We start from the raw sequence: 16,548 nt of genomic DNA on the forward strand, positions 1-16,548 counted from the left end.
TGGTAGTCAAAATCTACCCTTGGACAGGGGTTTTAAATAAAAGAATTATTAACATGCTTTATTTTATGTGACTCTTAAGACAAAAACTCGTTATCTCACTCGGTGCTTTGCTATTTTTAAATGATTATCACATTTTACTTTAATTGGGTTCTCAAATTAAACTCATTACCCTATTTGATGTTTTACTTTACGTGAATTGTTATCACACCTTAATTTAACAAATTGTATATTTAATTCGTTAACTTATCTGATGTTTTTCTTAGTTTAAAAATGTTATTTTACTTTACCTTATGGATTTCTAAACTAAACTCATTTGATACTCTATTTTGTATAAATTGTACTTTACTTTACTTTATTTATTTTTTAAAATAAACTCATTATCTTATTTGACGCCTTACTTTATTCAAGTTTGTTATTACACCTTATTGTATTCAAATAAGCTTCTTGAACATTTTATTTGGTATTTGACACGGATACAATGTACATTGTCGCACGTGGACTTAGTCGTGCGAAAGTGATTCATAATGTGGGCACGAGGTGCTATGCGTGTAAGATTCATAATTGTGGCTTAAGATTTGTGGTTACGAGGTGTGGTGCCTCGGGGTAATTCTTATTGTAAGTCATGCGTTGAGAACGATTTGATTACTTGAATTGTCATCTGTTTTCCGAATTTGAGTTCATTCATATTTCATCTATGTTCTGATTATGTTGCTGCTTTATTACCCATTTACTTCTTGTTTCCAATTGTCTTTCCATTATTACTTGGTTGGTTTTATATTACTCCATCCGTTTCAAATTAGATGAGGTAGTTTGAATCAACACGGAGTTTAAGAAAAAAAAAGACTTTTGAAACTTGTGGTCACAAAAGCTTAAGGGGTAAAAGCTTTGCGGGGCCATGACATTTGTGACGTTATAAAAGTTTCTCATTTACAGCTGAATTATTTCTGATTGTAGAAATATGTCATTCTTTTTGGAACGGACTAATAAGAAAAGTGTGTCATCTAAATTGAAACAGAGGGAGTAATAATTTTTACGCTGTTAGCCTTCCATTAACATTCTTTCCATTGCTAGCTTTATGTTAATATCTTACACATGTTTTATGTCTAGTGATGTCTTGACATACCTCCTCACTACTCCTCTGAGGTTAGTCTTGGTACTTACTGGTACCGTTGTGGTGTACTCATGCTACGCTTCCGCACATTTTTGTGCAGATCCAGGTACTTTTGATCGTGTTGGTTTTTGAGAGTTGTGTCTCTGCGGTTGGAGACTTTAAGATATAGCTGCTTGACGTTTGCAATCCTCGGAGTCACCTTCGGATATTATCTTTACTGATGTTTATATTCATTTTAGAACAATATTGTATTTAGAAATTCTAGTGTTTGTCGGTAGAGCTTATGACTCTGTACTACCGGTTATGGCAATTATATAACATTTATTCAGTTTTAGTTACGCTATCCCATTTATTAGTTTAAGTTTTATATAGTTAAGATGGTTATCTCTGTTAGATCTCCTCATGTTTTAAGCTTATCTAATCTTAGAGACTAGGTGCCATCATGATTCCTTAGGTGAGATTTTGGATTGTGACAAGCTGGTATCAGAGCTCTAGGTTCATAGGTCCTACGAGTCACAAGAAAGTTTAGTAGAGTCTTGCGGATCGGTAAGGAGACATCTGTACTTATCTTTCAGAGGCTACAAAACTATTAGGAAATTCCACTTCTTTCAGTCCTTATCGTGTGACATTGATTTAGCTTGAAGCATATGTAACGACCTGACCTGTCATTTTGAGCTTTAAGGTTCCATTCACTGGTTCGAGGTCTTGAGTAGATTTCTACTATGTATTATGACTTTCTTGCATGGTCGAATTTGATTTTCGGATGGTTCAAAATGAATTTAAATGAGTGATTCTCACTATAGAAGCTTAAGTTGGAAATGTTGACCGAGGTTTGACTTTTGTGAAAATGACCCCGTAGTGTTGCTTTGATGGACCCGATAGGTCCGCATCGTGATTTTGGACTAGGGATGCTCGAAATCAAATTCGGAGGTCCGCATGTTGATTTGTGTTGTTTAGCCAAAAGTTGGCAATTTAAAGGCTTAGAATTTTGATAAGTTTGACCATAGGTTGACTTCATAGCTATCGTGTTTGGATTTCTTATTCGGGACTTGGAATAGGTCAGTTTTTTCATTTGGAACCTAACGAGCGGTTGTGTTTTTAGAAGTTCTTGGGTTCACTCGGTTGAACCCGACTGAGCAAGCCTGTTATATTTCTTCTACCCAAACTCATTCATGAATAAAGAAAATATATGTTTTCCTTAATTAAACAATAAAGTGGTCGTGTCTGCAGTTACCAATTTCTTACCATAAGTTTCACCATTTTTAAAGTCTCAAATGGACAAGTAATACAACAACAACATAGCATAGTTTGTCTTTCCCAGTACCAATACACAACCCACACTATGTGTACGGAGCCTCTATAGATAAATAAGAGTACAATGATAATTCCGGCAACAAGGCCCCGACTATACCTCAACCATAATACATAAAGATCAAAAGATACATGACCCTAGAATGAAGTGGGGCTCACCAAGTCAGTTGGGAAGAAGGTGTACTGCTATCACTGATCAATGTCTCCTGCTGTGGAACCACCTGCATCCATTTAATGATGCAGCGCCACCGGCAAAAGGGATGTTAGTACCGTCGAATAGTACTAGTATGAAAACTAAACACCAATTTAAGCATTTAGAACTACAAGATAATTATGATGAACTAGTGCGGAAATAGAATAATATAGATAACTGTCTCAACCATAGCAAGCTCATTAAAAGCTATCAACAACATTTATAGGATTTAAGATGAGATCCTATATAACCATCTTCACCCAGAGCGGCCCCACAGCCTCACCTAATATATGCAGGTGGATGTATAACCATAGTACCAAGAACCTACACAAAGAGGCTATGCCGCCTCACCCCAATGTATGCGGGTGAAAATGCATCAACGATACCAATACCAACACAAAGCGGCTATGACGCCTCACCCCAATGTATGCGGGTGGTGGTTCCACAACAATACCAAAACCATACACAAAGTGGTCATACCGCCTCACCCTAATGTAAGCGGGTGGAGGTGCAGTCCCACAATATCATAATCCCTACACAAAGCGGTCATGCCGCCTCACCCCAATATATATGCTGGTGGTGGTGTATCACAACCACAATCTCTATACCATAATTCCCACACAAATCGGTCATGCTGCCTCACTCCAGTGTATGTGGGTGGAGGTGTATCACAATCACAATCTCTATACAACTTGTCATAATACCTTTCACATAAATCATGACTAGAAATTATAACATGTGGATACGTAATCCATAGTTTGGGACACATCCTCAATTTATAATGCAATATGATAAGAGCATTTGAAATACGAATTGAACATATATTTTCATCAAAACACTTATCGGAATACTCGATTTATAATCAACATCTCGGAACTTACAAGGATAATGAGAATTCCAACTCTTAAAGAAGAGTTTAGCCAACATACCTCAATTGAGCTCCCTTAAACTCTAAAACGTTCCGGAATTCTTAGCAACTTCAATCCATTTTAGAAATATAACAAATTGAACCACAATTAGGAAGATGATCATGTTTCTAGCTCATTTGAGTATTTTATCAAACACAAGGTGTGCATAAGGTTTCAAGGTCCCTTTTATGGAGGATTCCATCATTCCACAACCCAATCTTTACCATGCTTAGTTCAACAATCTTCCTACACCCCTTGATATCACATGCATGTAAAATAATCAACTCTCATGCCCAAACATTATCTTGGTAATTACCCATGTTCAGATGGTTTCGAAATTAGGGTTTAGGGTGTAGAATCTTACCTCTAGGATGAAGACCTAGTGAGCTTGCCTTATTAATCTTCCAAAACTTGAGCAAGAATTGAAGAATAAATATTGGAGAACACCTTCTCACTCTAGGGCACCTTCTCTTACTCTAAAATGTCAGATAATAGCTCAAAAATGACCCAAAGAGTGTATTTAACGAAATAGGGTCGGGTTTTAAAAAACCAAAAATGGAGCTCCGGAACAAGGTATGCGATCACATAACCGATATGCGGACTGCATATCGGTCGCATAGTTGGTTACAGAATAGCCAAAAGAACTGTCTGTGTATGCGGTCACTATGCAGTCCGCATAATCGTTATGGCCGCATAATTGCTTCCAATTGACCCAATTAACTGCCTCACTCTGCGGCCATTATGCGGTCCGCAGAGTGATTCCAATGCCGCATCATGGACCGCAGAAATACACTTTTCCGCCAAAAATATTTCTTTACATTTCGGTGCATTGTTCAACCCAAAAAGTCCGAGCCAGTTCGACACCATGAAACATTAGTTTCTTTGCAAAATTTATCGGGCTTACCACTTAAGTACTTCGAATCTTTCCGGGGTGTTACATTCTCCCCCGCTTAGGATCATTCGTCCTCGAATGAGGGTAAAAATCTGTCATTAGCATCTTATGCAACTTAGTTTGTTTTAAACCACAAACTAGCAGCCCCAAATTTGACCAACTCCCTAAATTTCCAAAATATTCTCCCGAGTTTCCCTTGTAATTAAGCCTATCCAATTGTCTGAGAGCCCCAGAAACACATCCTAACAGCATATACATAATCCAATAACGTAACATAATACAAAACAACACCAACTGTGGCCTCACAAGCAATTATATTACCAGAACGGAACACCCTTAACACCTAATGTACAAGTCATACATATTTCATAGGAATATCCCTTAGCATTTTCATAAGGCACAACTCATAATTACATGGTTATTCAAATAAATAAGGATACTTTTTCTTCATTTCTTCTTCGGCCTCCCAAGTAGCCTCTTCAAAGTGTTGGCTTTTCCATAGCACTTTCACGGATGCACTTTCTTTGTTTCTCAACTTTCAGACTTGCCGATCAATAATAGAAACTGGAATCTCTTCGTAAGTCAATTCTTCATTTACCTCAATAGTCTCAACTGGAATAATGACTGTCGGGTCTCCAACTACTTTCTTTAACATAGACACATGAAACACCGAGTATACTAATGACATCTCAGGTGGTAGCTCAAGCTTGTATGCTACCTCACCGATCCTCTGAATGATTTTGTACGGCCCTACATACCTCAGACTCAATTTCCCTTTCTTACCAAATCGCATTACACCTTCATGGGGAAACATTTAAAAATACCCAATCATCTTCTTTGAATTCCAAATCTCTACGACGAACATCCGAATAGGATTTCTGACGACTTTGAGCAGTCTTCAACCGCTCCTTAATGATTTTAACTTTTTCCATAGCCTGATGCACAAGTTCTGGCCCTATTAACTCTTCTTCCCCAGTTTCGAAGCACCCAATAGGATATCTACATCTCCTACCATATAAAGCCTCAAACTGTGCCATTTGAATGCTAGCATGATAACTATTGTTATATGCAAATTCTATGAGTAGTAAATGATCATCCAAGCTACCTTTGAAGTCTATAACACAAGCGTGCAACATATCCTCAAGCGTCTGAATAGTCCGCTCTGCCTGCCCATCAGTCTGCGAGTGAAAGGTTGTACTAATATTCACTTGAGTACCCAAAACTTGCTGAAATTTCTTCCAAAAATTATCAGTGAATTGTGCCCCCGATCAGAAATGATGGAAACTGGGGTGCCATGCAACCTGACTATTTGTTTGATATACAACCGAGCATACAGCTCCACTGTGTCGGAGACTTAACCGGCAAAAAGTGTGCTTATTTTGTGAGTCGATCCACAATCACCCAAATTGAGTCATACTTGCGCGGAGTGCGCGGTAATCCTACCACAAAGTCCATATTAATCATTTCCCATTTCCACATTGGAATTTCTATGTTTTGTGCCAACCCACCAGGCCTTTGGTGTTCGGCCTTCACTTGCTGACAGTTCGGAGATCTTGCTACAAATTCCACCACATTCCTCTTCATATCATTCCACCAATAGACTTCCTTAAGATCATGATACATTTTTGTAGAACTTGGGTGCACAAAATACCTAGAAGTGTGAGCTTTAGTCAAAATTCTTTCACAGAGACCATCCACATTTGGAACACAGAGTGCGCCCTTGGTACCTTAGTGTACCATCATACATGCCAATAGAAAATGCCATGGTCTTATGTTTATGAATCCCCTCTTTAAACTGTACCAACAATGGATCATTGTATTGCTTCTCTTTGACTTCCACAACAAGCGATGATTCAGCCCTATTTTGCACAATTACCCCTCCTTCACTAGAGTCCGCAAGACGAACTCCCAAACTAGCCAATCGGTGAACTTCCTTGGCAAATGGCCTCTGATGTGCCTCCAAGTGGCCAAACTACCCATATATTTCCTGCTAAGAGCATCTGCCACAACATTAGCCTTCCCCGGATGGTATAAAATATCAATGTCATAATCTTTGAGTAATTCAAGCCATCTTCTCTGCCTCGGATTCAATTCCTTCTGTTTGAAAATACATTGAAGGCTCTTATGGTCCGTGAATATATCCACATGGACCCCATATAAATAATGACGCTTAATTTTCAATGCAAATACCACCGCCGCAAGTTCTAAATCATATGTTGGATAGTTCTTTTCATGATTCTTTAGTTGCCTAGAAGCATAAGCTATCACTTTACCATATTGCATTAATACACATCCAAGCATGACTCTTGAAGCATCACAATATACCACAAATCCATCTATACCCTCTGGTAGAGTCAACACCGGCGCTGTAGTTAGTCTTGCTTTCAATTCCTGGAAACTCGTTTCACAAGCATCTGACCATTGGAACTTAATTGCCTTCTGCTTCAATTTAGTCAACGGAAAGTCAAGAGTAGAAAACCTCTCCACAAACTTTCTGTAAAATCCAGCTAAGCCTAAGAAACTGCGAATCTCTATTGGAGTTGTAGGCCTCGGCCAATTCTTCACCGCTGAAATTTTCTGAGGATCAACCTTAATTCCGTCACTAGAAACTACATGACCCAAGAATATGACCGATTCAAGCCAAAATTCACACTTTGAAAATTTGCATATAACTGGTGCTGATGCAGGGTTTGCAGAACTACCCTGAGATGATCGGCATGGTCTTCTCGACTTCGTGAATATACAAGAATATCATCAATAAACACTATCACAAAAGAGTCGAGGAATGGCTTGAAAACGTGATACAAAAGATCCACGAAGGCTGCCGGGGCATTTGTTAGCCCTAAAGACATCACCAGAAATTCAAAATGCCCATACCGGATTCTAAAAGCTATTTTCGGAATATTCCGCTCCCTGATCTTCAATTGGTGATACCCGAATCTTAAATCAATCTTGGAGAAGTACTTGGCACCTTGCAATTGATCAAACAAGTCATCTATCCTTGGCAGTGGGTACTTATTCTTGATTTTGACCTTATTAAGTTGCTGATAGTCAATACACATTCTCAGTGACCCATTTTTCTTTCTTACAAAAAGGACCGGTGCGCCCCAAGGTGACACACTCGACCGGATAAAATCCTTTTCTAACAAATCTCTCAATTTTTCCTTTAGTTCCTTCTATTCTGCCGGTGCCATTTTGTAGGGTGGAATATATATAGGATGTGTGTTTGGCATCACATCAATCCCAAATTCAATCTCCCTGCTTGGTGGGATCCCAGGGAGTTCATCAGGAAAAATTCCTGGAAATTCATTCACAACAGGCACAGACTCAAGTGTAGGTGCCTCAGCATCAGTGTCTGTAACCCGGACCAAATGGTAAATACATCCCTTGTTTATCATATTTGTGGCCTTAAGGTAGGAAATAAACCTACCATTTGGCACTACATCATCACCCTTCCACTCAATACTAGCTCATTTGGAAATTTGAACCTAACAGTCCTGGTTCGGAAATCAAGCTTGGCAAAACAAGAATAAAGCCAATCCATCCCCATTATCACATCAAAATCAACCATTCTCAATTCAATAAGATCGGCCATAATGTCTCGACCACGCAATGTGACAACACAATCCCTATAAACCCGCACGACCAAAATAGACTCACCAACCAAAGTATATACAGAGAGCGGCTCATAAAGCTGTTCTGGTTCTATCCCAAATTCCGTAGCAATATAAGGAGTGACATATGATAAAGTGGAACCGGGATCAATAAGAGAATATACATCATGAGATTGGACAGTCAATATACCTGTGACAACATCTGGAGAAGACTCTGATTTACGACGTCTACGCATAGCATAAAATCTATTGGGTCCTCCTGAATTTTGTGCACCACCTCTAGCTGCACCTTTTCCTGTGGGTGCTGGGGTGCCTCAAGTTGGAAGTGCTGTGGATGTAGTAGCTATAGAATCAGCTGGCTGTGCCATGCCTCTGCCCATATTTCAGCGGGACGAGCGACAATCTCTCTGAATATGACCCCGCAAACCACACCCATAGCATACTGGTAGGTCCATGAAATAGGACCCAAAGTGCATCCTCCCACACTTAGGGCATGGAAGCCTCCAATGTTGAAACCTTTTGTCGGGCTGACCCTGCTGGTGGGGTCCCTTGTTGCCATGACTGGTTCCAGATGACTGTGCATCCATTGAAGACTGGGCGAATGATTGGGATGGTCCTGATGACCCTCCCCTGAATGCCAACCTACCACCACCACCACCACCACCGGAAGAACCACCAAAGTTGCCCGTGGATCAAGCCTTGCTGATACTCTGACACTCAATTCTGTTCTTCAATTTGCGGGTCTCTGTGGCTTGAGCAAATGCCACTATCTTACCATAGTTCATATCAGAATTTCTACGATTCTCAAATATGTAAACCTAGTCTGACACCATGAAACATTATTTTCTTTGCAAAATTTATCGGGCTTACCACTTAAGTACTTTGAAATTTTCCGGGGTGTTACACGTTTCATGATTTTAGATGTTATTTTGATTATCGCACAAGCGATTTCATGTTATGTTTTTAAACTTGTGTTTATATTTGGTTTGGAGCCGTGAGGGATCGTGTGTGTTTCAGATGCGTGTAGGAGAGTTCATATGAGGTTCAGATTTTTGATGGTGCTCAGATCTCGCATTTGCGAGAAATAGGTCACATTTGTGAGAAATAGGTCGCATTTGCGAGCTTAATCATTGAATTTGCGAAGAGAATTGTGGCCTTAAGAGTTCGCATTTGAGAACTCCCCATCGCATTTGCAATACTGGTCTGAGCTGGGCATTGGTCGCATTTGCGATCACTTTGATCGCTTTTGCGGAAGTCCACAGTTCGCAATTGCGAGCTAATTGTCGCATTTGCGATGACAGCAAGAGTGTGAGGGACTTCACTTTTTTGATGGTTTCTTTTTATTTGCAGGGTCTGCATTTGTGAACCCAAGTCGCAATTGCGACACCTGTGACTGGACAAAAAGTCGAGTGATGAGAGTTTTGATCTCATTTTCATATTTTGGAACCCTAGACTCGGTAAGAGGCGATTTTGAAGAGGGAGTTTTATTTACAAACTTTGGAAAAGTGATTATAATCTATCTCTAATCATATTCCATCAATATATCTTAGATTTTAACATCAAAATCATGTGAATCAAAGTGAAAATTTGTGAAATTTTGTCAAGTTTTTGAAAAAAATAAGAATTTGCGTTTTGATAGTCGATTTGGACTTCGATTTCGAAACTAATCAGATATATGAACTCGTGGGGTCATGGGTAGTCGGAATCTACCATTAGACCCAGGTTTTGACTGGGCGAGCCTGTGGTTGACTTTTATTGACATTTGAACAATTGTGTAAAGATCATAACTTTAAATGTTGGACTTGATTTCTCCGCGGTTGACTTTTATTGCCTTTTGAGCAATTGTGTAAAGATCACAACTTTAAATATTGGAATTGATTTCTCTTGCATTATTTGATATTATTGTGTCAATTTTGATTAGAGTTGAACTGAGCGGAGGTGAATTGTAAAGGAAAAGATATTTTTGAGTTTTGATTGAGGGCTTTTGCGGTAAGTATATTGCCTAACGTTATGTGGGGGAACTACCCCGTAGGGATTGATTTGTTTGTACTATTTGAACTACGTGAAAGACATGTACACGAGGTGACAAGTGTGTATATGGCTTATATGTGGAAATTTGACCGGGTTAGACTCTTAGGTTCTTATGTACATTAAAAATGAAGTTGTTTATTCATGTTAAATCACCCATTGCTAAATTTACCCTTACGTATCTTATTTGAAGTTGACTGATTCATGTTCTACCCTTGTTTCCAAATATACTCTTATATGTCTTATTTGAAGTTGTTGCCTCTGTTATTGCCGTGTTATCTCTTCCGTAATTACTTAACCTTAATTGAAGTTATTGTTATCCCTTCCATTATTGATTTATCCTTATTTGGAATCATTGTTACATGTTATCTCTCTTATCGCCGTGTTGTACTTATTTAGAATCATTGTTACATGTTATCTCTCTTATCATCGAGTTGTGCTTATTTGGAATCATTGTCACATGTCATCCCTTCCATTGTTGAGTTACTCTTATTTGATATCGTTGTTACACATTATCTCTCTTATTGTTGAGTTATTCTTGTTTGAAACCATTATTTCTTGTTATGTCTTTCATTGTGAGCTCGTTCTTCCATTCTTTGTGTTTAGAGATTCTTGTGTTGATTTACTTGTCGTACTCCCGTCTTATTGTTGTTGTTTTTGTTGTTGTTGTACTTAATGTCATTGATCCGAGAGCTATGTGTGGTCTTGGTATTGGAATCGTTTCGAGGAAATGATGTGGTATATGGGCACATGTGGTGCGAGTTATTATATTATGTTGTTATGTTTTTGGCACACGTGATATTGTTAGGAGGATTGTCAGGGTGTTCACACGTGAGCTGTCTGTGCTATTTTTATTATTGATATTTGCACATGCGGCGTAACAAAGCGGGTATATATATATATATATATATATGGGTTTGCGCATGTGGCGAGACAATATGGGAATATTGTTATGCGCGTGCGGCGAGACAAGGCGGGCATTTACTTTAGTGTTGCGCACGTGGCGAGACAAGGGGGGCTATGTTGGGGATTATTTGTGATGACATGTGATGGTCTGGAGGCATTGTTATTGATGATATTGTAAGTGTTATGCGCGTGTGGCGAGACAAGGCGGGCATTCTCTATTGCAAGTATTGTTGCTTCCCTATTAATTTCACATTTATACTTGTACATGTTATTAGGTCTAGTAGGTGTCTTGACTGTTCCTCGTCACTACTACATCGAGGTTAGTCTTGATATTTACTGGGTACCGCTGTGGTGTACTCATGTTACGCTTTTTGCACATTTTTGTGTAGATCCAGGTACTTGGGAGTTTGTTGATCATTAGATAGATGATCAGCTATTGCTGTGTAGACTTCAAGGTATACTTGTCGTCGTGTTCGTAGGCCTCAGAGTCGCCTTTTGAAGTTTATTTTGTACAACTGCTTTCTATTTCGGAAAAATTGTACTTAGATATTTCCTAGTGAACTCAGTAGAGCTTATGACTTGTAGTGCCGGTTGTGGGATATATTACCACGTTGGGATTGTTGGCTTTATATAAAAATGTATGGTTTATGTTTCATAGTTGTTTTGGCTAAATTATGTCATTTAATTCAGTAAGTGTTAGTCTTACCTAGTCTTATAGACTAGGTTCCATGACGACATCCCACGAAGGGAAATTGGGGTCATGACAAGTTGGTATCAGAGCTCTAGGTTCATAGGTGCTACGAGTCATAAGCGAGTTTAATAGAGTCTTGCGGATTAGTATGGAGATGTCTGTACTTATCTTCGAGAGGTTACGAAACTATTAAGAAACTTCACTTCTTTCATTCATATCGTGTGAGTTTATTGATTTCGGAGTTTGAGCCTTTGTCATTCTATTATCTCACAGATGGTGAGAATACGAGTTGCAGTTACTGATGACGCTGCCCAAGAGCCGGTGTTGCTAGGGGCCAGGGTAGAGGCCGAGGCCGAGGTCGAGGAGGAGCACGTGCTACAACTAGAGCACCTACCAGAGTAGCAGCTGAGGAGCCACCCGTATCTCCGGTTAGGGGACATGCACCAGAGTCGATTGTTGCTCCCTAGGGACTTCAAGAGACTTTAGCATGATTCCTGAGCATGTTTGGTACATTGGCTCAGGCGGGATTGATTTCGGTTGCACCAGCTACTTCACAGACCAGGGGAGGAGCTTAGACACCCGCCGCCTGTACACCAGAGCAATGAATCCAAATTGTTCAGGTTCCAGGTGTTATGCCAACACAACCTGTTATTCTGGTTCAGCTTGAGGTCAGGCCAGGGGAATCTGAGGAGGAGCAGTTGAGACTTGAGAGATTCAAGAAGTACCTTCCTCCTACTTTCAGTGGCTTAACTTTAGAGGATGCACACGATTTTCTAGAGAAGTGTCATCGTAGTCTCCGCACCATGGGTATTGCGGAGACGAGCGAGATTGCTTTTACTACATTCTAGATGTCGGGAGCAGCATATCAGTGGTGGAGGTCTTACGAGGAGTGTAGCCCAGCCGATGCAACTTCACTTTCATGGACTCAGTTTTTAGAGATATTCTTTAGAGAATTTGTTCCCCAGACCCTTCGGGATGCATGGAGCATAGAGTTTGAGCAGCTGCGTTAGAGTACTATGTCAGTGTCAGAGTATGCTGTTAGATTCTATGATTTTTCCAGGTACACACCTACTTTAGTTTCTACAGTTAGAGAGCGAGTCCACAGGTTCATTGAGGGGTTCAGTTATGGTATCTGATTCAGCATGGCTCGGGAGTTGGAGATGGATATTCCGTTTCAGCAGGTAGTAGAGATCGCTCGCTGATTAGAGGGCATGCTGGGCCAGGAGAGAGATGGCAGAGAGACTAATGTCATACCCCGAACTTGGGGAGCATGACCGACGCTCAACCGAGTGAACCCAGCCGAGCAAGCCTACATTACATCAACCTCTCATCATAACTCATACATGATTTATCAAAACATAATAAGATCATGACTTTCATATTGAATACATTTGGCTCAATGGCCTATAAATTCTTTCTCATGACGGTTACACAACTTTATAAATAGCTGTAAATACTGTGAACATAAATACATGACAAAACTCAAATCTTTAATTACATGACCCATAATGTACATGGAGCTTCTATGACAATAGATACCTAAGTACATAAAACCAACAAGACTTAAATGCCCATTGGAATTGTAGCGGGATCACAATAATCTGCTGCGCAGAAGATCCATATCATCCTGTAGAAGTATACCTGCATCCATTAAAAGATGCAGCGCCCCCTACAAAAGGGACATGAGTATATGTGGAATAGCACTCGCATGTAAGGCAAACAAAACAACATATGAAATCATGGTAATTAAAATAAGGGGCATACAAAGTACATCAAGAACTACGAAATATCCCATAGATTCACATTTCAAGTCTCGTTATGCTTACATCATTTTAAACTTAGTTTAGGATTAACTAAGCCATATGAAATATGCGTGGAATACATAATATAAAGTAATTGAAACTACATGTACAAACAAGGCCAATGAAAGTAGCACCTAATTTTTGCGTTAACAATGCATCTCAATAGACCGTCCATATCCCTCTCTTATCTAACACCTATACATTTCACTTGTGCGTTTCATAGACCGTTCATATTATTAACTTACACAATACACCTATGCATTTCATAGACCGTTCATAGTGTTTACTTACACAATACACTTGTGCATTTCATAGATCATTCACAGTATCACCTATATAATACACCTGTGCATTTCATAGACCGTTCATAGTATCACCTATACAATACACCTGTGCATTTCATAGACCGTTCACAGTATCACCTATACAATACACCTATGCATTTCATAGACCCTTCACAGGATTACATATACAATACAAATACACCTATGCATTTCATAGACCGTTCACAGTGTTTACTTACACAATACACATGTGCGTTTTATAGACCGTTCACAGGATTACATATAAAATACAAATACACCTGTGCATTTCATAGACCATTCACACAATACACATGTGCGTTTCATAGACCGTTCATAGTTTTTACTTACCCAATACACTTGTGCGTTTCATAGACCGTTCACAGTGTTTACTTACACAATACACTTATGCATTTCATAGAACGTTCATAGGATTACATATACAATACAAATACACCTGTGCATTTCACAGACCGTTCACAGTGTTTACTTACACAATACACCTGTGCGTTACATAGACCGTTCACAGTGTTTACTTATACAATACACCTGTGCGTTTCATAGACCGTTCACAGTGTTTTACTTACCCAATATACCTGTGCGTTTCATAGACCGTTCACAGTGTTTACTTACACAGTACACCTGTGCATTTCATAGACCGTTCACAAGATTACATATACAATACACCTGAGCGTTTCATAGACCGTTCAAAAGTATCACCTATACAATACACCTGTGCGTTTCATAGACTGTTCATAGGATTACATATACAATACAAATACACATGTGTGTTTCATAGACCATTCACAGTGTTTACTTACACAATACACTTGTGCGTTTCATAGACCATTCACAGGGTTCATATAACACCTTATAATTCTCATTTAGGCAATGGATACATTTCAAGTTCATACTATCACTTACTTGTACTTGCCATGGGCGATCATAGAACATTAAGAACATTTAAAATATATAGGAACACTATAGCCTCTACTCATGAGGACGTAGGAGCTTATAACACATTGGGAACATAAGTACAAATATGTTCATCTCATAACCTTTCACACCATGTATCACTTCACAATTACTTTCAACTAGTTACAACATCATTATTTCATTGGCTCCCTTAGCCATACATATTATTCTTCATTTATGGTACTATGGACGTATGTCATATTCCACACTTTCATTTCTTTACTTTCAAGGATTATAATCATATAGAATACTCTTGAAATACCTTTCCCCAAAAGGGCAATACACAATTTCAACTCATGAATATGTAAGAAATCAAAACATATTGGAAATACCTACCAAGCATAGCAATAGTTAGAACAACCACATTTGGACATGACTTGAGTACATAAGATTTTGGATAATTCTATTTTCTGAGTCAATTTGGAATAGTTGAATCAAGGCTCATTTCATAATATTTCACACATCATTTCATTTCGTTGGCGCTATTGGCCACAGATATAACTTTCATTCTTGGCACGGTGTTCACACTTTGTATTCCCAACTTACTACTTCACACTTTATATCCTCAACTCACTACTTCACACTTTATATCTCCAACTCACTACTTTCACTTTCAAGCATCTATATAGATTACCGACAACAAGGAATCCCTAATCACGACTTTTAGTATACCTATGAGCAATTAAAAGTCCTATGCACATTGAGACTTCTTACACAATTTGGCATAATAGCCTTCACTTGAAATACTACTTGGAGTCATCACATTTTTATACCCAACTCATGCTTTGAACACATTCTCGAAGGATAACATCATATGATAAGAGCATCTGGAGCACATTTTGAATATATACCTTTCAACACAAAGCTTATTCAGAATAGTTGATTTATAAAGAATAACCCGGGACTTACAAGAACATCATGGAATTCAATTCTAGGAAAGAAGTTTAGCCAGTATACCTGGAATTCGCCCCTTAATAATACTATGACGTTCCACCATACTAAACAACTTCAATCTATAACAATGCAACACAATTGCACTAATATTAGCAAGATTTTTATACTTTAAGGGGTCGTTTGGTAGGAGGTATTAGAAAAAATAATGCAAGCATTAGCTCTGTGCATTACTAAAACCTTGTTTGGTACATTCTTTCAACCTATGTATTACTAATACTTATATTAGTTATACATCATACTTGGTATTATCCTATGTATACGTGATGCATATAAAACCATGACATTAGTAATACCAAGGCTATTAATGCATGCATTAGTATGGTTAAAGACAAAATTATCCTTAAAGTCCCTTAAGCTAGAGAATATGGAGAGCATTTTTGTAAACAAATATTTTTCTTAAAAATAATGCAATGCATTATAATTTTTAATACAACACACCAAACAGTAGATAAGAAATAATATCTGCATAACTAATGCTTGCATTACTAACCTATGCATTGCTAATCTCTGCATTACTAATACACCTTATTTTTGCACTATTCTTATACACCCTACCAAACGACCCCTAAGTCATTTAGACTTTTTATCAAACGTCTAGTGTGCATATCTTTATACAACCCCCTCCAATGGAATTTCTTCACCTTACAACCACCTTCCACACCAATGATTCACCTCACAATTGCCTCTAGTCCATCCACAACTTCCATTAGCACATGCATGCCCGACAATTCACTCCCAACCCACAAATCTTATCAATTAATTCATTTTACAATCTCTACAATACCAACACAACCTAGGTTAGGCATTTGTGGCTTCCAATCACCATCCCATAAGTCCTAACACATATTTCATACATAAATA

The 16,548-nt window shown here is 38.7% G+C and overlaps 1 protein-coding gene across 1 annotated transcript; it reads right to left on the reverse strand.

Moving 5' to 3' along the window:
• Positions 1-5,215: 5,215 nt before the first annotated feature.
• LOC138902957 (uncharacterized) lies at positions 5,216-6,038 on the reverse strand. The gene is made up of 2 exons (XM_070190860.1): positions 5,924-6,038; positions 5,216-5,529 (listed from the first exon to the last, which is right to left on the reverse strand). The coding sequence occupies exons 1-2, from the start codon at positions 6,036-6,038 to the stop codon at positions 5,216-5,218; spliced, it is 429 nt and encodes a 142-aa protein (XP_070046961.1).
• Between the last annotated feature and the right edge of the window lie 10,510 nt (positions 6,039-16,548).

Source organism: Nicotiana tomentosiformis, chromosome 12 (genome assembly GCF_000390325.3).
Source record: "Nicotiana tomentosiformis chromosome 12, ASM39032v3, whole genome shotgun sequence".
NCBI classification, from domain to species: Eukaryota; Viridiplantae; Streptophyta; class Magnoliopsida; order Solanales; family Solanaceae; genus Nicotiana; species Nicotiana tomentosiformis.

What these genes read in the sequence shown, in the direction of transcription:
- LOC138902957 (XM_070190860.1), bottom strand. Translation starts at nt 6,038, where the DNA reads ATGTATCATGATCTTAAGGAAGTCTATTGGTGGAATGATATGAAGAGG. An exon ending in GGCCGAACACCAAAGGCCTG is followed by an intron (nt 5,530 to 5,923) that starts GTGGGTTGGCAC and finishes CTTGTGTTATAG; the next exon opens with ACTTCAAAGGTAGCTTGGAT.